This window comes from Anas acuta, chromosome 3 (genome assembly GCF_963932015.1).
Source record: "Anas acuta chromosome 3, bAnaAcu1.1, whole genome shotgun sequence".
NCBI classification, from domain to species: domain Eukaryota; kingdom Metazoa; phylum Chordata; class Aves; order Anseriformes; family Anatidae; genus Anas; species Anas acuta.
In genome coordinates, this window is record NC_088981.1 from 11902679 (window position 1) to 11927775 (window position 25097).

The 25097-nt window shown below is 37.3% G+C and overlaps 1 protein-coding gene across 2 annotated transcripts in view; it reads right to left on the reverse strand.

Moving 5' to 3' along the window:
- The window catches only part of ESF1 (ESF1 nucleolar pre-rRNA processing protein homolog), a 30823-nt gene that overhangs the window by 5532 nt on the left and 194 nt on the right, over positions 1-25097 (reverse strand). For both annotated transcript variants that reach the window (XM_068675712.1, XM_068675713.1), the window contains exons 2-11: positions 24215-24905; positions 23202-23515; positions 22259-22372; positions 21029-21129; positions 19237-19389; positions 17661-17775; positions 16541-16679; positions 10874-11035; positions 3146-3267; positions 1408-1498 (exon numbers count right to left, since the gene is read on the reverse strand). In XM_068675712.1, the coding sequence (XP_068531813.1) occupies positions 1408-1498; positions 3146-3267; positions 10874-11035; positions 16541-16679; positions 17661-17775; positions 19237-19389; positions 21029-21129; positions 22259-22372; positions 23202-23515; positions 24215-24878 (1975 nt within the window). In that variant the 5' untranslated portion in view covers positions 24879-24905. The remainder of the gene's footprint in view (positions 1-1407; positions 1499-3145; positions 3268-10873; positions 11036-16540; positions 16680-17660; positions 17776-19236; positions 19390-21028; positions 21130-22258; positions 22373-23201; positions 23516-24214; positions 24906-25097) is intronic.

Consider the following 25097-nt stretch of genomic DNA (forward strand, 5'->3'; position numbering starts at 1 on the left):
ATACAACATTGAAACATCAAATATTAGTATGAGAATAGCCACATAGTCTTGCTATTAAAAAAAAAAAAAACAAAAATAGAAAGAGTATTGGAAGAAATATCATCTTTCCAACAAGTTCTGAAAAGTAGCCTACACACCACTCATCACAGAAGTCTGGCAGAAAACAGCACTGCATTACGCCTTCCTTAAATTAAGCTGATACTTTCTATGAAACATGAATACAACTCGCTGTTTTGTACTTCAGATTATTAAGACATTCACATAAGTACATTAAGAAAAGTCCAGCTTTTGTTTTTGAATTATTTACTTTCTCCTAACACAAGCTTCTAACCATCAGGACATAAGCCTATGGTGTTTGATGTCAAATTAGAAGTAGTATAGTTTTGGGTTGTGGTATTCGTAATTCTGTTGCTAACACCTCATCCCCTTGCCCTCTTAATATGCAACCGTATGAATCACTCTTAGGCTTTGGCTCTCCAGAGCCTTCAACTTGCACTTCTTGATTATCCTCACCTTAAAATTTTAGCCACCAAAATCATACTTCAAATAAATTTGTCGTCACAGCAAAAGCTAATTTCAACACCAGACCAAAAACTTGAGAAAGCAGCATCCCAAAAATCTGAACTGGACAAGTTAACTCCCAAAATATTACACTTCAAAACATCTTACTATTGTCTTTGTGCCCATATAATAATGCTAAACCAAATTCCTAGATTAAAACACATATGGGAAGTCTGCTATCTGTTTAGCATTAGATCATTACAATTCCGAAAGCTTGAACAGTTCTCCATTTTCTATCTAGAAAGGCTACGTATACTAAAGATTTATTCTCAGAGAAATAATTAATATATTTTCATACTGTAGATAACTCTTTAAGCTGTCCACAAATAAAAGTCATAGAGGTATCCAGTTTATTATTTCACCGTTTGGTTTGCTACATAGCCAGAGTACACAAGTAAGAACATACATCAGACTGAGAGAAAACAACATTACTTTCTTATGAGAGACAGATTTATTTATTTATTTATTTTATAACATATCAGATGTTTCTGTCATTTATATAACTGACCCAACCATCAAAGGGACCATATAATCTGTCCGGAAAAAGGCTTCCAAGGCAACCAAGACTTTTTTCCCTCCAGAATTTTTAGGGGAGTAGACTGTTTGCTTGTTCTCAACAGCCATCCCCAGTAATTGGCTAAGTGACAGTTTCTGATTACAGCTGGGAGAAACTTTGCATTGCCATTATGTATATTACAGTATGCATCATTTTATCAGGAATCCTGCCTGCAATTATAGGCAAGTGACACACAGTTTTTTCCATTCTGAACATGCCGTCTCTGCATTTACACTAGCCTTTGTTTCTAAAGCTCGTTATTTAAAGAAAGAGCACTTATTTTGACTCACCTGTTTTCCCAAGCTCTTCAGCAAAATATGGATCATTGAGATCAACATCAGATGGAATTTCATCTTCACTCATTTCTTTCTCAGCAGTAGCCTGCAACAAAGCAGAAACATTATTTCAACCAACATATAAACTACAAAAGTTTCACTGGAATAAATGTTCCTTCTGTCAGAAACTATGAATGTGAAAACCAAAGCATTACATGCTGAACCATCACGAAACTAGAACCCACTAGAAATTGCTAGTTAAGAACAATCTATTTAAAACCTGTATTACAGATTGCAAGCTTTTGTTTTTACCCAAAAAAGGGCAACTTACATTTTCCGAGGAACTCTATAAGCTTATCACAGACAGCAATGCAGTAGCTAATCATACTAGCAAATATGTGCATAAGCTGTAGTTCTAGGTACATAATTGTTACCTGATTGCTCTTAACTCCTACTCAGAAAAAAATTAAATCCTTACTACATCAAGTAGTGTACTACTATTCTGTTCTTTGTTACTTCAAAAGTGCAATTAAAAAACAAAACACAACTTGTCATGTTCTTGAAGCGAAAACTCTTCCTACCCAGGAAGTCAGAGAATCAAAAACCACTATGGTACTCTAGGAAAATGTAATTCCGTCACTTGCTCTATTCATGTGCTCTTTGCCAGACACTGCTTCTGACAGACAGAATATAGCGTGCAAAAAAACCCCACAACATACATCTGACATGGCATCATGGGACTGGTGTGTCCTTATGTTCCACAAGGACTCTACCTTGGGGAAAAGCTTGAGTAAAGGGCTTCACTTTATGCTTCAAAAAATCAGAAGGGTCAAATTTGGATTTAGAACAGCAATTTCTGTTACTGGAAGAATTCAGTGATACACCTCACTCCTTGACCTAATTTATCAGGCCAAACAAGAATATTACACTATCAAAAGTTGCTCTACTACCTAACAGTGCAATTTAGTTCAGAGCACTCATCTTCTGTATGATTAAAGAAGTTATTCATGAAATGCCAGCTAAGCCTGAACTAGAATGGACAGGATACCTCTAGTTACGGGTTACACTTATAAACCTTATTCTGCAACATGAACCGTATGCAAAGTAATTAAGATTATACAGAAGCTAGATTCTATATACTGCATGTTTTTTTCCTTAGTATACAAGCAAGAGTTTCATTTATCTGCCTATTCCTGCACATCTCTGCCACAGGAGTCAGTTACTTCACAATTACTTTCCGTGTGGAAGAAAATGAAGCAACAGAAATCTTTGCATTTTTATAGAACAACTTTGCTATCCATACAACAAAAAATTTACTAGATTTGCTTTTGTAGTTTGAAAGTTGAATGATTCTTCATAGCTATTAGTTCTTGGCTGCTACAGCTCTGACAAGAGTCTGTACGGTTCAAAACTACAGCTATCATGCATTCCAACTTTGCACCAAAAGCATACCATATCAAAAAGACCCTTCCTAATGTATTCAGAAGATGCATAACTTAAAAAAGAACAAACAGATAAATCACTTTTTTTGTAAGAACATTATATATGATCAGTATTAGCCTGACGTCCTTCAGCTCTGTAGATCTGATTAGAATTAAGACTTTCCAAATGAGCAACCGCTGCACATTTGAGCCATAAAACAATACTGCACTCCTGCCATAAAACAAAAGTACCCCCCCATTTATCTAAAACTAGAACAGCAACTTAAGAAAAGGAAGGAGCATCTCCTTTTGCAACTCAGAGCAGACATTACCTTTCTCTTCTTTTTAAGGTTTCTTTTTTCTTTCTTCTTCTCTAGGTATTTTTGCCATGGAGTTAGGTTATCCTTTCCTTCCAACCTATTTTTGACCATTTCTTCAGCATTTTCTTTGAGGCCTAGTAAAAATAAATAAATAAATAGGAGGTTAAAGAAATTGGATCAATTTGAACTTTTCCTTAACCAACTGCTTTTCTTTTGCAAAGGAAAAACCTAGTTTTTCCTTCCACAAGTCAATGAGAACAAGTATCGCTTGGAGCAACATCTCCATAAATACGATTGGTTTATAGGTTTTGTTTTTCCAAATATAACATCTTTCCAGTAACAACTCATACAGGAGTGAGATGATGAGGTTGTGTGTGCAATATTTTATTCCCAGCATCCTTACTGTTCCTCAAAAACGTCACCTGTTCAGACAGTAGACTGCACAGTCTATGAAGTCTACCACTTTAAGGCTGAGAGTAACATAATAATGCAGTAATAACAGAGCACCCTTAAATTTAATGTACCTTACTATTATTAGTTAAGCTTCACAAAAACACTTCAAATCCAGTCCAGTCATTCCCATTTTTTGTCCACAGGAAAACAAAGATTGAGCTGACAAAGCTTGTGAAATATTAAATCACTACAGGGCCATATCACAGCTGGCTTGAACCTGTAGCTTGTGCTCTCTGTTTCCTGTTTCACCCAAAAATATTTGATGGTTGTTGCTGTATCAGTATGCCCCCACTGACGTAATAAAGTTGTTATGTAGCTCCCTTACTAAGGCAATGCTGCAGTGTCTTCATCATCTTCATCCACCATTGTAAGAGAGAAAAAAATTATTTTCACCATGTTTGAAGTCAAAATAAATCTGCAGCTAGGAAGCATGGAAGAACAGAAATAATAAAACAAATAATTTCTTGCATTATGTACTAATATCACAATGTGATACGTGCCAAGTCATTCAAGGCAAGATGTTTTCAAGTAATCTAGTCTTAATTCTGTTGTACCCTCAGGATAACAAAACAAATATGAAAACCTGCATCTTGGGTTTAATTCCAACTAACAAAGGAGTAGAGGGAAGCATATTCATAATTGCAAAGGTTAGGATTTTTCAGTTGTTTAAGTCATGCAGAAAAGCAAGATCTTTCTCAACTTGGATTGCTGTTTCCTACTTTTTATTTTGCCCAAGACACTTCAAATAGAAAATTGCACCTTGTTAAATACAAAAAATAAAAACAAAAAACAGAGCATTGTCTCTTGTATGTAAGTTCACAGAGAACAAAATGTTTTCTAATCCACAAAAGTAGAAATAAGTAATGCCATGAAATCCTGATTGAGTATTATGCATACATTGCACAATCTACCTAATAGCTCTTAACTAAGAAGTCTGTTTTCCTTTTAACAGATAAGAGTTTTATTTCACAAAACTATTTTTAAAGCTATGTAGTACCAGTCTGCTTTAATGACTAAAGCTACCCTAAATTAAGAAATAGTACACCTCTTGTACGACAGGAAAGCTAGATTCAGATTCAATGTTTAGGGTAAATTACAGATGTTTTTTTTTTTTTTTAAAAAAAGCTACCATTGGAAAGAAATTAAGGGACTTAATTTAAAAGATTATAGACTGCTTGAAAGAGATCAGCCTTGAATCAACAGAAAAACATTTAAAAGAATGTCCTCTAGTATCACCAGGTACCATTTCAAGCTGTATTAACTCAAATGAAACAATACCAGCTGCCGTTGTGTTGAGGCTGAGCACCTGAATTTGCACCACTACGCCTTGAACTTTAATACAGCTCTCTTGCCAATATGCATTGATAAAGCTTCTCATTGTGTGATCACGTTTTACCTTTGCCCACTCTTAACCCTGTTTGATACACAGGTAATTAACACGCCTCAATATTTTGTGTCACTGTACAACGTATAGGTAAGTTACTGAACATACTAGCATATGGCCAAATTACCAAAAATAATTGAACTCTAGAAACAGAATGGAGCTTTCTACAACGTCCATCATTACAGTATTCAATAGTGCAAAAACGTCACCCTAAAAAAGGAATCCACTAACCACAGTGTCCCCATTTTACAGCTGCCTTTATAATCTGAATAAATACTGACCTTGATGGGCACCTACAAAAAGAAAACCTCATGATGGAAAGAGATTAAACAACTTGCCTTGCAACACACTGAAGCAGAATTCAGTGGCAAAAAGGCAGAATCTGCTTCCATGAAAAGAAGTAGTAGCCCAAGCAATGAAAGATTTGCTCCTACTTGCAAGTCCTTCATTCATTTACTACACGCTTTTTTTTTTTTTTTTTTTTTTTTTTAAGAAAGCCTTCCCTAACAAAAGAGTCCGATATTCAGTAGTTAACATCCTCCTTTTGGACATGACTGTTAGATCTCGGAACATGTAGGGATCATGTTTCTACTCTTCCCACCTCCAGGTCTGACCCTTGCTATCTCTTCCCCAATCCTCCTTGTTCCAACCATCAGGGATGCTGAAGAGCATCCCTTCCCTTCTATTGCTGCCCACCTCTCTAATTCTAATCTCCCATTTCTCATACTAGCTTTATCGCTCAAGTCATGTGGACCTCTCCAGGTGTCCCAGACTGTATTTTCTCCCAGCTCCCAGATTTCTCATTTGACCTTTGTCTGCTCCTCATCAACCCTTCCAGCTCTTCTCAGTAAGAAGGAACTGAAAACAGATGGCATAATGGCAAAAAATAAATAAATGGGCAGCCTTCATGGACAGCCCTACCTGTCCCTAGAAAAGCAGGCACAACATTTTTCCAACAAGCTGCAAACACTAATTTCTCTTCTTGCACTTGCCTGCTCTCCAAAAATAATTCCAAGGCTAGAAAGCTAGTTACAGCATGTCTGAAACACGAAGTGTGGACAAGGTCTAAAAATGTATTAAGCCATGCTTTATAGGAAGAAAAGAAGGAAGAAAGAAACACCACGTAAAACAGTCTTCTAATATGCTAGAAAGAAGCCAGAATTAACAGTAAGAGGCAAGCCAGTGCCGCCACAGAAACTGGTTACTGAACCAGCAAACAAATACAAAGCCACAAAAAAGTAAAGGAAAGTGTGCTGTACAGGTTCACCAGAAATGTGCCACTAAGAAACCCTCACACAGCCAGGGCTGTAATTTAGTCACTTCCAACAATACATGGTTTTGTCTCTGAAGTCTAGGAAAGGGCAGTCATAATGCTTCCTAGAAACTGAACTACTATTACTTGGGATTATTTTTCAGCAGGTTTTGGAGAAAAAAGAGTTACTGGTCAGGTAGCAACCTTGCAGATTCTCTCTAAAGACTGGATTAAGAAATATATATCACATCTCCAGAAGGAGGGTGTATGTGTGGGGTGGGGGGGGATTAAAAAAAAATCTCAGAGGAGGTTACAAGATTGCTGATTTATTTGCCTAGAACATGGCATCATTTGATCCATCTGGCACAGAAGGACTTGGAGGAAAATACAACCCTTTCTTGTGGTATTTGGCAGTCTCATGAAAGGCCTTAGAGTTTCTCCACAGATTAGAGTGGCTTACAAACTACTGTCCAGACCGCTTCCCGAGAATAAGAGTGTATTTAAGTGGTCAAAAGGCTTGATTGCAGAACTGGAAAGAAGTCATCTGCTTTAGGTAGACTTATTAACTGGCCATACAAAAAGTTAAATTAAGTTTTACCTGCTCCTCCCTGTTTCTATTTTTAAATAACTGAATCACTAGTCATATTTAATTTTTACAAATAAGGGCCATGAAAAGAAGGTGTAAAGTTAATATATATTAGCATGCAACCAAATCATACTTGAACTAGGGGATTAGAAGCGTGAAAAACCCCATACAACATTATCAGCTTAAGTACTGCTTCTCACATTACTGAGGGAAGAAGGCTGAAACAGAAGTTTTGCTTCTCTAAACAATGAAAAACTTTAGGCAATCTAACTGCTTGCAACTGTCACAGTTACTAAAAGCTAGAGAGATGCTTCTCAGTAAATCTATGAGTAAGATGAACTTACATGTACTACCTCACCTACTCCCCCCAAACAAAAATAACAAAAGAACTGATACACACACCTTGTTGCAGTTAGATCAAAGAATGGCCAGCAGAAGGACTCTGATAACATTACAATTTGTTTGCCACAAATATAACACATCTTGGGTCAAGACAGTTTTCCTAACACAGCACTACTCCCTTAAAAAACAAACACACACACACACCAAAAAACCCTTAGATGCTAAAATGTCAAGTGTGAAGAACCACAGCACTGAGCACACACTTCTTTGTGCTGCGTGAGGTAGGATTCCTTATCATTTATCTCTCTATCTCTACCAGAAGCAGCGATCTAGATTGAGACAGATTTTGATTCAATTCTGTCATTTTCTTGCCCCACATAATCTGTAACAACATACAGTTGGGGGCCACCATGCACTATAAGGCATCTGACTGCCTGCTGGTCTACTTCTGATGAAAACAAATTTCAAGGTTTCCTTAAAGCTCAGCTACATATTTACATCTCATTCTTCCCAAAGGAAGAATTTAAGTCCAATAAAAAAGCTGTATGAGAAACTGGCCGAATAGCATCAAGAACAGGGATTATGGTCTTCTCCCTCTTCACCTTCTAAGGAGAGTTTGGGGAGCTGGATAAGAATGCATAGTAATTGTTGCTCAGATCAGCTATGATTAAGAAAACAGATGGATGCTTAAATATAACATTGATTTTGTGCCTAAAAGAAACAGACCAAAGAAAGTTGGAACTACATCTAATTTGTTTTTGCTGGCACTGTGGTTTATTAAAACTATTATGATTCAAGAATAACTGAATCATTCACAAAGTATGCTTTCTATAACCATGTGTAAATATTTGTGCCAAAACTCAAATTTTTAAATTAATTCAGATCTGCCTTTCAATTGAAGAAAGTTGTAGATTTAACTGTTGTAGTTCTCTCTATATTAAATATTTGGGCAGGAAAATGACCTTGCAGTAAGTCCATCAGATTGAGGCAGAGTTTGATAATAAAAGCATTTCAAGACGAAAGTTGGTTCTAAAAGACCTAAGGAGTCTTAAGAGATGATAACAAACGATTTTTAAATTCCCAGAACACTCCAAATGGAACATAATTAGTTCTTTGAGAATTTCAATATGCACATTAGTTCAAGGAAAGGGTAATAACTAACATACTTCTCTCCCATAAGAAATCGTAGCCTCAATTGTGTGTATTTGCCAGAGCTATAAATGATGCAGCAACTGCATTTCACTCTGAGCGCCACCCCCTTTCAGGTGTGCAGGACCTTCTCTCCAAATGCTGTCTCAAGTCTACAAAGGCTACACATTGCCACATATTAGAACAGTAAACAAAGTGAAGACACTCTTCTTTGCTTTTAAGGCTTATTTCAGAAAGAAGCCATCCACTTAATGAAAAATAAAAAAGGGGAGTTAGGACATGAATAGGATTTTAAAAGCAGACTGACAAACTCAAGAGTTGGTAGGCAAGGGAGCTGAGTAACAATATCACAAACTCAATTCAGGTTTCCAAAGCCTGAATGCTCTTGTAATACGAAATAAAGAAACAAACTACTAACCTTCATGAGGTCAGTCAAAATACCATTACTAGCTATTAGCCCTCAGAATACAGCCAGCACCATCAGTTTTACCCATAGTTTTTGGAGTTTCACTTAAAAAGGCAAGCGAATGCTTCCACGACATCCAGAACCTCTGATCTTGGAAAATACTCCAGAGTATAATACAAGAGGAAGAAATGAAGAAAAAGCTAATACATGCTATAAAATCAAAGTTGCAAAATTGACATCAAACACTGTGAATTCCTAACGTAAGCTTCATCGTGCACACACGTGTGCTTAATCCATCATGATACAAACCCATCTGAAACAGCACCCAGGCATCCTACTGACTCTAAACAAGGCCGTATCTACCAGGATGTATCTTTGCTGTCTGTTTTGATTTTACAAAGCATGTAGCCTGACAGAATAACAGGAAGGATGAGGAATGCTGGGTGTTACCACCATTCCTCTCCATCCCTTCTTCTAGGGAGAGGAAAGTGTAGGAGGAGTCCTAGGAGCTCCACAAGGTGCGATAATGAAGGGGTTGGACTAGATGAGACACGGAACAATGCCAATTTTCTAAGTCCAGTTCATTAAAAAATAAATGAGGGAGCCACTCTATTGGGGAATTTGATTCTATCTGTATTATGTTCCCAAACATCAGTACAAATTTTCTTGCAACATGCAAGGTGCAGCTGATGAAACTACACCCTTCAGCAAACTTGTTGCTCTCCCCATGCCACTAAGTTTCCTGCAGTCTCTTTTCATTTCCTGCAATGGATGGTTTGCTCTAGATCCCTAACTTCAGCACCATCTTAAAAAATAAATAAAAATAAAAAACTTCAGTTTACCTATGTATGAAAACTCAGCTGCCTTGAATGCTCAGTGATACAATCAAAAAAGATACTAACCAAGCAACTCCAGAAATGCAAATACTGACACACTGTGGACAGATGAAGTAAAACATCCCTACAGCCTTGTCAGTAAGCACTTGTCCCATAAAGCACGTTGTATCTTTGATTTCAATGAGTTGGCCCACACCAGAACAAGATATTAAAAGGGAACATACATACTCAACACGAGTCACCCACGTGAATTCAAAGTAACAATAGTGCAAGTCAGATATGCACTTCGAGATGGAATTAACACATCAGTTAGGATGGGGATGAGTTCTAGCACGGCTCTGGTCTTATATGTACAGTAACAGATCAGATCGTGTTCTTGTATAGACTGCAGTCCTACGTGTACTGAGCCAATACAACAACTGTTGCCCCTAGAAGGGGCATGTTACACTTTCACCATTCAACCCTCTGAGCCTTCACCAAACGCTGGACTCTTTAACTCAGCAGTATAGATTCACTTCCTTTTTTTCCAGAGCAGCTCTGCCATTTTAGCAAATTAAATTAACTTGCAAATAAATCTATCAAGTTCTAGGGCTGGTACATGCTGTCAGAACAAGCTTGTGGCCAGGATGAAGGAAGAAAGGCTACAGAAGAAAGCATCCCTTTTTTGGATGTAGTGTCTTGTTCAACTGGCTCATTACTTCTCATGGAAGGAGCATGCTCGTAAACAAAACCTAAGTGTCTCAATGCGTTTTCATTCCAAAGGAAAAGAACAGACAATAGTTTTCAGATCTCAAGAAGCGATCTGCTGGGATTCTATATGGTAAAGTTATCTATACATCACTAAGTATCCCCTAAGCTTGCTTTCCTGGTAGCTTTCCTTCCCACAGAGCTGTCTCACTGGAAGATCAGACTTCTCCCTTTTCTGCTCCCCCAAACCTTTCGCATTAAGCAAGCAAGATTTTAAAACCACTCTCCTCCAATTTCATGCTATGTTTCCAAATCATATTGTTTCATTTTTAGAAGTGTAGGTATGTTTTATGACTCTATTGCAAACATGAATTCTACTCAAATAAAATCTATAAAGCGATGAATGAAAAAGCAAGCACAAGAAAAACTGGCAAGTAAATAAGCTACACAGAGAATCTTACAGCTGAGGAACTGAGTTCAGTCATTATTTCTTCTATTTCCTCCATTGTATTCCACTAGGATTTCAATTTATGGGAAAAAAGTCAGTTTCTACTACTATAAATCATACACCTTACATCGTATCCCCATTAACAGGCCAATACTGCATACTGCCCAAGTCTGTAAAAGAAAAAAGTTAAAGCCTACCTGGAACCCATTTAATCTCCATTTCTATACCCTTTTCCTCTTGCTTTTTCTCTTTTACTTGGATACTTTGCAGAAGTTCTCTGTACTTGGCAATTTGTTCCTCATCATCTTTTTGGCTTTTCCTGGGTTTATCATCTTCCATTTCGTGATCTACATCATCGCCTAGAAAGACAAAAGAGAAGCTATGGAAGACAACCTCAAAGTGATCCATTTACATTCAAGGAACACACCTAAGGAACATTAAATCATTTATAACAAAATAAAGTATTTTCATATATTATTCCCAGAAAAAGTAACCAGTTCTAGAACTCCCCTGCTTCACAAAAAAATAAAATAAAAGAATATCTGAAAAGGCAAAGAGTTGGTCCAACAAAGGAAACCACTGACAGAACACAGCATCCTTTACTGTGTTTTACAACTCTTGGAGTCCCTAATGTCCCTGGCAGCACAGTAATAACATCAAAAAACCTAAACCTAAAAAAAAAAAAGTTGTGCAAAGCATCTTGAAATTTTAACAAATTACTCAAGCCTTTTTATTAATTCAACATGTCACTAAAGATAAAAAGCAAGATGGAAGCAGTTTTGGCTATTTTTGCTAAGGAAAACACAATTACAATGTGACCTGCAATAAGCTTTCAAGAAGCATTTCAAAGAGAACAGGCTTTTTAAGCTTTAAAGATGCTGCAGCTCCTTGAACAGTAGAAATCTAGCTTTGGGGCTCCTTTTTACTTTTTCTGATACTGTTGTTCTTTTTCATCCCATAACCTTAAAATGCTTGTTGTTGGCTAGGATTGGAAATTTTGACTGTTCAATTAACTGCAGCTGCTTTTCCACTTTCCTCATCAGTAGCAGAGAACTCCTAAGACAAAAGCATCTGCTCACACAGCAAGCAAAAATGCATTCAGCTCTTAAGAGTGAGAAAAAAAATAAGTGACTGTCTTTTTTTTTCTTCCTGATGTCATAAGAAACGGTAAGCAAAGCTATCCTGGATGGGAACTGAAGAGATCCTTTGGCTAAGAAATGCTCCCTTGAAATGGGGTAACGAAGGGGTGACTCATTTGTATTATTTGCTAATTTTGCCAGGAGAAATTTAAACGGTGACACATTGTCACACTTTCCAGTTTTGATACAAGTTGAATTTCTTTTGTCAAAACCAATAGCTTTAAAACAAATGTTAACATTGCCTTCAAAAAACTCCTCAGAGCTTTTTCATTCTATAAGCAAATAAAGAACTTTGAAAACAGCTGCAAGAAAGGAAAGGAAAATTAACTGAATATGTTCTCAAAGTTTGTTCGGAGTTCAAGTAACCTTGCTGCTAGCTTTCAAGCATCACACTGTGTTGCACAACATGAGGAACCACTTTCTGATGGATATTAAGGCAGTAATGTTTTCTGCCAATATGTTTTTTAAAGACTTTTTGAATAAAAAACACGGCCAAAACAAACAGGTCTGGTGCACTAACAGTTACATTGTAATAGAAATACAATCTAGAAAAAAAACAACTTAGCCTGTGAATGAAAGAACGTAAAAGCAGATGAAATTAGGAATATAAAATACAAGTATATAAAATACAAGTCAGACTGGGTTCCCATCTAGCCACTTCTGAGCAGGGACATCCTAGCCTGCACAAGCACACACAGAGATATCCTTTAATTCTAAGCCGCTGAACAACTCCAAGAGGTTACATGAATTTTTCAGAAGGAAAGCCAAGTTGACCTTTGTTCTGGGGTTTCCTAGAACTTAATCCATCTTTTTTTTTTTTTTTAATAAAAAATACACACACAAAACGCGCTCCTACAAATACGCCTTAGAAAAACCCCCAACCAGCAAGTCATACCAAGCTTCAGGTGTTTCATAAAAAGAAACCATCAGGTTGTGGTGCTTCTATTTTATCCCAAGAAATTCCATCTGGGCTTGGCTAAGTCATTAACTGGTAACTCCTCTCTCTGGCTTATGTCCTTAGGAATTATTTTAGCAACATGCCAAAACTAACCCAACAGGAATATTTTAAGAAGTCAGATCCTCATTACCATTGAAGCAGCAATAATGCCTCAGCATCTACAGAGTAGTAAGGGAGAGAAGCCAACCCAAATCACATTGTGTGCAATGCATTTTATAAATACCCATTGAATTCAGCGACAATCTTAAAAAGCTGCATGTTTTATCATCTTCCAGTTATTAGCCTTCTGTAACAGTCCTAGCAAGCATAAAAACGAACAGTATTCATATGTAAGACACCATATGTACTGTCATATGATAAAATATTAAAGATCCATTTAACATAACTAAGCTAATGAGCAAAATAGATTTAAAAACGTAAAATATTTATTAAGTGTACTGATCTTATTTACCATTAATCACTAAAAACTACATCAGCAGCACAATTAAATGAGTGAATCTCCACCTCGCAAATCCTCCTTCCGAGGATTACATTTTCTTTCCTCACGTGTGCATCTCCAGCATTGGTGCTGCAGCAGAAAAGCCTCCTGTCGTACACAGCTTCTAACACAAGACTCCACAAAGGCAGCAGAACTCCTTGCTCAGACTCCTGCTGTGCAGAGCAGGGCTCTCTACAGAACTCCCTGCACATAACACCCCGTCAAGAACAACTATTCAAAACCACCCCAGTTCAAGCGTGATGTCATATAGTCTCTTCGGGTACTCTGCGTGGCAGAGCAAAGCAGCACGGCAAATATGATCTTTTTATTGCAAAGAAAAAAAGAAAAAACAGCACAAAATCTTAGGCATCAACACCATGCTGCTTAATTTGAAGCGTCGTTTAAAATGCCATAAACTAAATCATTGGTGCTCACAATCAGAATAGCAGTTACGGGCTTGAATTTGATGCACGCCACAAAGTTTTACTAACCACAACAAATGCATCCAAGCAACAGAGTTCAGAAGCAATGTAAAGGAGATGCTTTGTGCCCACAAGCTACTATATACCAAGTCCATGAAATTGAAATACTTGACATTACAAATCTGTTGTATCACAACAACATTGGTAACAGACATTTTTAACTTAAGAAATGTAATAAAAACGAAATGGACCAGGGCAACTAAAGCTGTTTATAAATAAAGCATACAAATAAATAAATTAGATTGCCAGAACATTTCTTCCTTCTTATCACAGTCCTTACCTATTTTTCCCTTTTGTGCATAGTGCCACATAATTCTGCTGGACAAAATCCTGCTTTGTATCTAGTAACTCAACGGATAAAATGTCAGGAACACGTTACAGACATAGCAACACCACTCCTCTAATAACAACTTATTTCTCAAAACCATTATTAGGAATTACACAATTTGAGGTCTCAAATGTGTTAGTGTGATAACATAACTCTAGGTCGATCTCTCTCCCTTCCAGAAACAGAAGTTTACTTAAAATTTCTTCAGTGTTGCTCACTTCCAGATTCTATCACCATGCTGTAACAGACGCTGTTCTTTTAACGCAGCAGTAGCCTTGAAAACCTGAACTCAAAAAAATGAAATACTTTTCTCTGTAGCTACTGCTCCTATTAATGCATTTTACTAACCATTACTAGAGAAAATTAAGGTCATGGAGGTGCAGCTTATAAACATATTTTTATGTAATATGAGAAACAAATGGACACTTATCCTGCCAAGATATTGCCAAGTCAAGTATGCTGCCAGCAGATTTCCCAACTCCATAACCAGAAAAATCTGTCATGCTCTTTTGCACACTTCAAACACATCTGATTACAACAACCTACTTTAATGCTGTATAAACCCATTTTAACATCTGTTTGAAAGACTTGATTAAGGCTTAATGATATGTTCTTTTCCTTGTAATTTAGGCTATATATATGACCAATTAAGAGTAGACTGATTTTTAGAGTGAAAACAAGTAAAGTACTTGAGGAATTTGCACTATATGCAGAAGACTTTAAAAGTTACATGACATTCTCTTCTTATTTTTAAGAAGCAACAGGAATCCAAAAGCAATTAAAATTTGCTGCTACTTCAGTCTTGCTGCTACTCCAGTCTTTCATAAGGTTCCCTTGAACACATTCTGTAACTTACCTTCCCCCCCATAATGTAAGACTTCGGAGTACCAGAAGTCTCATACCACATTTTTTTTCTCTACTGTCATTCACACTCTGATTACCCAAGAAGAGCTACTGCTGCGCCTAAGGACCTTTGTACAATCTACATCTTCCCCAGGGCCCTCTAAAGTCTGGAACAGGTTCCACGTCCTGTCTAGGGTATCCCAGCAAGCCCAGCCTAAGGACAGCTTCTTCAGTGTGTCCTTGCCCTGCAGAGACTTTAGTACATACACAGAGGGTCATAAGGATGCCAAATCACTACATATATAATACTATACTACATTACTATTACTATACAGTATTATATGCTAAATACCGTAAATAGAATTTTCCAGTTGAAGTATTACATTACCCTGAAAAATAGAGAGGTAGGAGAAAAAAAGAAAGAAAAAGATGTTGTACTTAGAGGCCCAAGCTACTAATCATAAAACAGCCACTTCGAGACTAAATCATTAGGGAAACTCCTGATCGCTCACCATTGGATGTTTTTTTGTTTGTTTGTTTTAATAATTAAGTCAGTGTTACTCAAACTCTACAGAAAAAAAGTTTATTTTTATTCAGAACTGAATGAACCTGATAGCTACCAGTCTCTAGAAAAGTCAGTCAAATGTACAATGAAAAGTCTCTTCTCTTTAACAGTATTATCAATATTAGCAAAAAAGAAGATGAACTATGATGTTTCTATTTGAAAAACTCCATTTATAACCATTATATTTGACTTAATTAAACATTAATTACACTAGGTAAAGATATTTTGCATGACAAGTGAGAAACAGGAAGCTCTTTGAAAGCAAGGTTTAAATATGAGTATCAAACTGTCTCATTTATCAATGCTCTGAATAATCTGTAACTCCTAAATCAGCTAATATACTTCACAAATTCCATTGCAAAAAGTGTTTCCTTTGTCTTCAACAAAGAATTTGGCCATTTTGAGGTCATAATGGTGATGTTATTTATTTGGAAAATCAGAATCAGGTCTGTATAATGAATTTCAGCTGTGGCTTTAAGAGAAATTTTAGAAATTTGAACATGTGTTTTCTTACTATGGACAGAAAACGCTGGAGAAGTTTGTTTTTGCAGTCACTATTTAACTCAAATAAAAACAAAAACAAAACAGAAAAACAAAGAACAAGAAGAAATAAAGGGGCAAGGAAAAAGGAATGTCAAGTCCCAGTAAATCAGAGGAACTCTACAGCTGCCGTGTTATCAGGCCTAACTCAAAGACTTACAGAATTTTTCAAGTTTTGCATTATCTGTCAGCATTCTATCATCAATCCATTTATCTCCTAATTGAAATGCGTGAATCAAAGATACAAATGTGCTCACCGCCCAGGTCCCTCTACCTTTAGGTCACATATACAGAAAAGTAAGTATACACCATTTTCAGATATGTTTAGGTCTGGAGCAAAGATAGGTTATTTTTAGAGTAGAACTTGACCACACCTTCTCTATAAAGAGTATAAGTAGTACAGAGTATAATGAGTCCCTGTAAAAGGAGACATTCAAAGCATTTTCTGATGTTATGGAATTTACACAGAATTTTGAACATGAGTTAATTAAATGTAGCTACTGACTTTGTGAACAATGTTTATGTAGGTACCTTGCTGCTGTTCTTCCTCTTCTTCACTAGATGAAGCCAAGTAAGCTTGAAAATCCATATCAAGGAGCTCCTCTTTTTTAAAAGTTCTGCTAAGTGACATTACTCGCTCGTGATCTGTTTCATCCCATGTTACATCTACCTTAAAAATAAGAAAGCCACTTCTAGAAGCTGAAGCACTAACATTAAACATGTCAAGACAGTTTTTTTAAAGAAAAAAATCGCTACCTTCTACTTAAAAAATGTAAACCTATTAGTTATGTTACTACAGAACAATTACCTATAATAATAATTTATTATAATACATTTCATTATAACTTCTTTGAAATTCTTCAGCAATGGTAGTTTCAAGGAGCTTTAACTACATGAAAGAGTAAAGAAGTCTCCCATTGCATTCAAGGGTTCTGTAACATCAGGTCACACCACCCAAGATCTCTGTCAGCCAAGTTTCCTTTGTGGCAGCAGATACCAGTATTGAAGCAGCAGCCTCCAACTTCTTTCCTCTCTTCCTCCAGCACGAACTCATTCCTGGAATCAGGCATGGATTGCAATAGGGACAATAAAGTGTTTGCGCAACTGCGCCCTCAAATAAGAAGATGAAACACATGACTGAAAAATGATCCTGCAGAAATTACTTAGTTCTCAACTAATCACTTCTCCAATCCGGTTCATTTCATGGCCAGATGAACATTCTGGCTGTCACATAAGACAGTAGAAATGGATTGCTACAAGGAAGGGAAGCAACTGTTTAAGCCTGACACTGCCACCAAAAAGCCTCTTGAACTACACCCAAACATCCATTTTCAGCACATTAGAAGATTTAATTGTGGATAACAAAGTTTAGTCCATGCGCAACTTGTAAGAGGGGTATTATGAGGTCAAAATGGAGTATTCAATTTCTAACAGAAAAGCCGAGCCCCTCATACAATAAAATTAAAGCTTATACATTGGGTCACAACGTGCAGCTCTGTAACATGCCTGCATCTTGTAACATGCTGGATGTCTCTATTTTGAAATGCTTAAGACAAGCAGGAAGCTCTTCCCTACCACTTACATATAATTTAAAATCTGACAATAAAACTAAACAAATTAGAAAAACATTATGAAAGCATTGTAAAGATACCTTTGATGTTCCCATAGCAGCAGATGTGAAGTACTTTGGCTTATATACAGATACATTCACTTCTGAGGCTACATCTTTTGGCTTATCATCAAATGTAACATCATCTGGAATAAATCTTACAGGCAGATAAAGCAGGTTATTATTCAAATATACTGGGAAATTTCATAGTACAAGCAGTCTTAAGCTTTTCACAAATATGGTACGTCAGCACAAAATAATTTGCTAAAATATAGCCAGTAAGCCTGAGAAGGAAACCAAAGCAATACACAAATACCACACACACACATTAACTGTCTGGCTTTTGCACAGCTATTCCACGGATTTTCAGTCTTTACCACCACCATGCTGGGGAAGTAAACTGAACAACTTGCAGTTTGGTAGTAGGCAAAGTTGGGGTGGTATTTTGTTTGTTTGTTTTGGGGGTGATTTTTAGTTTTCAAGGAATTATGTTTTAAGTATTTGCTTTATAGGAAGCTTTCTAATATTAAAAATGAGGAAGAAAAAAGTAAAATACAATTTTAAATCAGATGAATTTAAAAAAATCAAAACATTTTAAGGATGTCTGGTACATCATTAACATTATAATTAGTAGGAAAAAATTTAGAGACAGGTCTGGTATCCAGCGGAAGTTAGATTAAATAAAAACCTTTGTGCACTACATATGAAATTGAGTTTTTATTTTTAATCACTACAAATGTAATATGATGAATACTATTCAACACTAAAATTTAATAAAGTGGAAGATTAGGAAAAGCATTGGAGAATTTCATACAGCTGCCTGCTGTAAAACATTATCTTCCTGTGTTTAGAAGCAAGAAAAATTGCGTGTTTATTTGGCAGAGTTGGTCTCCTCCAGAATGATTCAAAGGATAATGAATTAAACTCTTCTAGACAATGATTCAAAACAAAAAAGTTATCTTTCACCAATTTCCAAGGGTGCCCATTAATGTGGGTTCCAGCAGACAAAGCCAGCTTCTGTCCAAACTTACCATGATTTAGTAACCTCACTTCTGCTCAGACCAGAAGACTTTTTGGTAACAAAAGGAAATACTAACAATAAAGCACCACTAGAACTTAAAATTCTTCTTCCCAAACGTGACTTTTGAAATATTAGAGCTTCCAGCTTATTCACAGGAACTAGCATAGTAATCTATTGCAGCTTCAGGACAACATTCTTGCCCTGTTGTAAGCAACCCTGAAAAAGCACGAGAGCAGCTGTATGTTGTCCCGTTTTCTCAACAACTTGAATGTTACCAAAAGGTTGAAGATGAAAACAGAACATTTTACCCAAGAATAATCTCTCTATTCAGAGCTCCTCTCAAACTTGCAATTTTCAAAAAAAAAAAAAATCATCTTTTTTTTTTTAAATGAAACTTTCCAGCTAAAGGGAAAACAAACAAACAAAAAGAATTCCACACCTTAACAATGTATCGATTGCCTAATTTAAAAAAAATAAATCTCATTTTGGTTACAATGACAATATTGTTTAGTTGAGATTATTTAAAATTGGTTTTAAATTTATTGACCCCCCTCCCCACCCAGGATACATAGGTAAGACAGTCAGCACTGAATTTACCTCAGGTCAATAAAAGAGCAGCTACTTTCAAATTCCAACCCATCGCATTCCTCGTAAATTTTGTTGGCTGTTTCTGGAGAGTCACATTCTACAACTGCATAGAAGTACTTCAGTCGTTTAAACTGATACTCCCTTAATTTTTCCCTGCAAAGCCTGCAAAAGTAAGAAACAACATAATCAACTTAAACACATACACCATTCAAACACACTCCTCATCTTTTATTAAGATTATATGTTAGTTTGAAGTTTTATAAACACCCATTCAGCTTTACTCAAAAAAATAATTCATAGTTTGATTAAAGGAGGTGGTGTTTCACTCAGTGCTTTTATAATGGTATTTTCCACAAGATGAGCTAACATGCTAGGACTAGAGTCGTGAAATTCCCGACTTCTAAATTACTAGCAGCATTCAAATCACTTGAAGACCTTATGCAGCAGCAAATCTATCCAGCTCTGCCTCCTACAGGCATCATGAGGTTAGCGTCTCTGCACAGGACACACAGGGTAGCATCTTTGCATGCCCCAAGTAGTACCATTTAATCTTTCCTGTCCAGGTGTCTGCACTTATTTAGCTGAGCTGGCACCTGAAATCCTGGCTCCTTGCAAGGCTGATGAAAACCATTTTCATACAGAAGTAAAGTTACATGTTAAGAACATTAACTAAAACCACAAGACTGTAAGAGGACAGGATTTCAGATCCTCATGCTTGAGAGAGACAATATTGGAGTAATGAATAAGAAAGTGATATGGTTGAGAACAGGAATCAGGATACTAACTTTGGTAGCACAGGTGGTGCTGTCATCACAGAAGATGAATCGAAAGTTAAAATGAGTAAAAGAGAAGCTTGCAAGTAGATGAATTGGTGGAAAAATGGAGACAGATCACAGGGCTGAGGTCCTGGCCTGTGACTGTAAAGGGTTTGTGCAGAGGTATCACAGACGTGTCTGAGATATCTGGATTTCCATTCATTATATTTGAGCATCTGGAGCCCACTGAGCAGTAAACCCAATACTTTACGGTGCACCTTGAAGCACAGGGTGAAGCTGACTTCAGCACACGCTTTAAGTTCATTATACAATTCCCTGATGCACCAGAGACTTTCCGCAAAGAAATTTACACTGTTTTAGAAGCATCCAAATTTTCCAAATATAGGGCAGTCCAGTGGGATATATTATACAAAACGGGCTCCACACAGGTTGCCAAACATCTGGAAAATCTGGAAAAATATTAAACCAAAACCTCTCCAGTTCCATACAGACAAGACTTTCAAGCAGAACAAGAGAGGAGCGGAACAAAACAAAAAGAGACATGCCTGAAGAAGCCTGGACAACGGTAGGCCTGATGAGCTCAGCCTAGTAAGCCATGGCCGCTGCAGGTGGCATGCAGGAAGTCTCAACCTGGGAATTCTTGGGCTAAGTTATGGTCCCTGTTGGTTACGCAGATAAAAGTTTTGACAGTAAACAAATGGAGTTTGTTGTATGAAAGGCAATTTGCTGAGTAAAACATCTTAAGCTCTCCACACATTCATTCCATTTATTACTGCAACAAGCTACGCAATAAAAAATTTCAAGTCACTTATCCATATGAAAATTTTCTCAAGTTTTATCATAATGCTTCTATTCAACGCACTGACAGCGAACAAGAGTCAGTTCTAAAATCTCTCTCAAAAAAAGGTATAAAATAAATTTGTCCACAGGAAACTCCCACAAATGAAACTCTGCAAAAAGCAGCTAACCAGGCTTTACAGTAGGAATTAAGGCTTCTATCTCTCATTTGAAGACTAAGTTAATACCCGTCTTTTTCTGTGGTATTCTCTGGAAGATCTAATAGTTCTGCAGGTCCTTGTTGTTCTTCCTCTTTCAATCTCTCTTTTCCAAACTCTGAAGGATAAATCTACAAATACAACAGAAAAATAAATTTTAACTGCAGCAGCATAACACGTACCAATTAAGAAAACAATCTCACCAAGCCTTTTAGAGTTCACTGGTTTTAGCAGAAGAAAAATAAAGCCATCAATTCCACAGTTTAACACCCTCTTACTGTTAACTTACAGAAAAGACTGCGGAATAAACAGGTTTAAAAATGAGAATGCTTTCAGACAGACGAAGAACAGAAGCCCTGACAATGCGGCCCATTTCAAAAAGGATTGCAGTAATAACGCTTCTCAAAAAACTTCTGCTGGACACAGATACTAAAAATGGAAAAATAGGACTTAACTATCAGAATTTAACCAGTTTATAACAACTCAAAATTGATGACCTCTGAAATAGCAACAGTGACTGTAAAGCACTTGGAAACTGCCAGCTTTAAGATTGAGTTATCTACCCCATTGGTTAGTGGAAAAACAAACTAGCTACAGAGATGTAGTCTACAAGACTTGGAGAATTTCACCACTGAACTCAGCAAAATTGCACTTGGAGTTGATTTCTCTTTTGGTTCTTCCACGGAACTCTCTCTCTTTGCAGACTTTCCCCCCTCTTTCCAGTAAAAGTCACTACCTCTTTTAGAAATCACAGAATCACAGAATCACAGAATTTTCTAGGTTGGAAGAGACCTCAAGATCATCGAGTCCAACCTCTGACCTAACACTAACAGTCCCCACTAAACCATATCCCTAAGCTCTACATCTAAACGTCTTTTGAAGACTTCCAGGGATGGTGACTCCACCACCTCCCTGGGCAGCCCGTTCCAGTACCTAACAACCCTTTCAGTAAAGAAATTCTTCCTAACATCTAACCTAAAACTCCCCTGGCGTAACTTTAGCCCATTCCCCCTCGTCCTGTCACCAGGCACATGGGAGAACAGGCCAACCCCCACCTCGCTACAGCCTCCTTTAATGTACTTATACAGAGCAATAAGGTCACCCCTGAGCCTCCTCTTCTCTAGGCTGAACAAGCCCAGCTCCTTCAGCCGCTCCTCATAGGACTTGCTCTCCAGGCCCCTCACCAGCTTCGTCGCCCTTCTTTGGACCCGAATCACGTCTTACCTTAACACGTCTTCTTTGGACCCGATCACGTCTTACCTTAACATGAAGTATAGTCCCTCCTTTGGGTACAAAAGAATTAAATAAAGCCAGCAAATCCTTAGCCTTCAGCCTATCCCAATCCATGTTACAAACTGCCAGTCTGCTCGTAATCTGAATGGGAGAAAAAAAAAAAAAAGGACAAAATTTGTAAGTTTAATTCCCGTCTGCTTTGTGGAATACACAATCCTCTAGTAACTTCCTTAAAAAAAAATAAAATTAAATTAAGTCAGCAACAAACTGCAGAAAACATAAAAGTAGTATTTTCCCCAATGCTCAGTATTTCTTAAACTAGCAAAAGCCAGAAACAGCAATCAACTGAGCAGATAAAAAGACACAAATGGTGAACAAATGGTAAAGCAGCAACTGAGCAACTGGTGCACTGGACTGCACCAACCACAAAATTGGGACTGCATTTATAACATCAGCACTTAGGACTGAGTTATCATCACATGGTTAGTCACAACAGCAGTAAATATCAGTGCTACAAAATCACCACACTACTATGATTTTGTATACAATAATTGTGTTCAGTTTTAAAGTCCTGTTTCATTGTCTAGTAAGTTAACTTCGTCAAGCATGAATTAAAAAAAAAAAATCAAATTAGAAAAGTGGAAACAAATAAGTAATCAACATCAGCAGTATTATTAAAACTCCAGAATTTCTTAAAAAGCTCAATTCCATTGTTCTTTCATTTGCAGATAACATTTTCATAGATAAGCCTCTGCTTAGATGCAGAGGAACACAGGAGAGAATGCCCAAGGTCTCTTATCCTCAGCCAATTTCATGATGGCTTGCATTTTGTAATGAGAAATGCTGAAAAAACACTATGAAAAATACTTTCACAAACAGTTATATAGATAAGGATCCACAATCAACTCGTAACAACATACACCTTTGACGTAATCACATAGCAAATTTCCACATACAGATGTAGTTTTACCTCCTCTCCACGAGGGGCATCTTTATCCAGCTCACCCCATGAATGCTCAATCTCAGGCTCCTTTGGAAATAGGTCATCTAAATCCCCTTCATCCTCTGAGCTTGTTTCAATGTTCCCTATACCTCTAGCTAGATCAGGCCCCATATCACTTTCATCGTCTTCTGAATCACTATCTTCTTCGCCCGTTTCCCCATCGTCTTCTGACTCCTCTTCTTCTGTTTCTGCACACTCAGAGTTTTCTCTCTCAGAAGTTTCTTCCTCTAATTGGCTTTCACTGACATCACTTTCATCATAGGTGTCTCTGTGCACAGTCCCTAAAATATAAACAATACTTATTTTTATGCTTCAACTACATATGATCTTTTACAAAGAGGAAAAAACAAAGGTTTACTTAGTAAGGAGTTAAAAAACCTCTTTTAGTACATAACACAAGAACAAGTTGTATCATGGAAGTACAAACAACAAATCATCAGTATTGCCTCTTCAGTTTGTCTAATTTGTTGCTCTTCAGTCCTACAGCTGTATTAGCAAACTAGTAAGAATAGTGTTATTTTATTTTAATTATATACAGAATAAACAGATTAAAAGTTGGGTTTTAATAATGCAGGCTATACGCACAGAGATAGTATAAACAGTTGTTCAAGTCACCTGTTCTCTCTAATTCCCTCTTCTACTCAGGGCTTATGCTGCTCTTCTTATGCTTTCACTTAACTGCTGATATTAAGTTCTCATGGCATCAGACCTTATATTCAACGTTCATTTTGGCAAATACACGAATGTACACACAACTATACACTTTACTTTTCTAACTATCCTAACAAACTATTTCAGCTCCATCAAAGGAAAAGACAACATTGTCCACGATGTTACAGAAGGACACTCTGATTCTTCAGCAACCTGAGTCAATTATTTTATGGCTGATATTGTGGGGAAAAAAATATTATATGGATAAAACAACTGCAACAACACACACATAAATATAGGTGAATTTACCCGTTGCTTTAACAACTTACCTGATTCTTTTGTTTTTCCTCCTAGGGAATGATCCTTCCTAGGAGCTTTATCTGATTTAGCACTACTTGACTGCAAAGGCTTTTGCTTGTTTTGAACCGAAACCAATCTTCCCCCTGATTCATTTCTTCGCTTGTTTTCCCCGGGGGGCGAGAGGTCCTTGTTTCCCTGACACCCATCAATTTCCATTACACTTTTCTTAGAGTCCTTTTTCAACTTGGTCCTCGATGCAACTTTCTGCCCCTCACTTTGATCATTCAGTTTTGACACTACTTCACCCGTTTGGTCAGCCCCTTGTTTGCTTAGCTTACTCTCTTTCCTAGGGTGACCATCAGCAAGTGGTTTTACACAATCTACTTCTTTCGGCTTAGCTTTTTTCTTCTTTTTTTTCTTCTCTGTGCATACTTCACTATCACCTTCTGAAAGTTCAGAGTCAGACTCTGATAGGGCATAAAACTTCTTCAGGTTCTCCACAGAGGTATAGTTAATAGGGCGCCCTCTTTTATCCACAGCACACTTGAGCTTGAACCTCTTGTCGTGGAACATCGATCGGAAGCGCTTGTCGATCTTGATTTTGCGATCTTTTTCTGGCATCTCCCAGAACCTGGGATCCCTGGTGACACGGCTGAACCGCTCATCGCTCAGGATTTCTTTTTGGGATGCCATTTTGGACGTCAATCAAGGCTTGGATAACTGGAATGTGAAAGAAAAAGTATAATTGTAGATGCACAGCCGCAAAAAGATAAAGAATAAAGTCAAGTTTGCAACCTCGACCTAAAACGCTTCCCTAAGCCATGCGCTCTCAAGCCCTGGACGCGGCGGTGTGAGAGGGACCCACAGCGAGCTCAGACCGCCCCCCGGACAACAGACCCTACTGCTACCCCA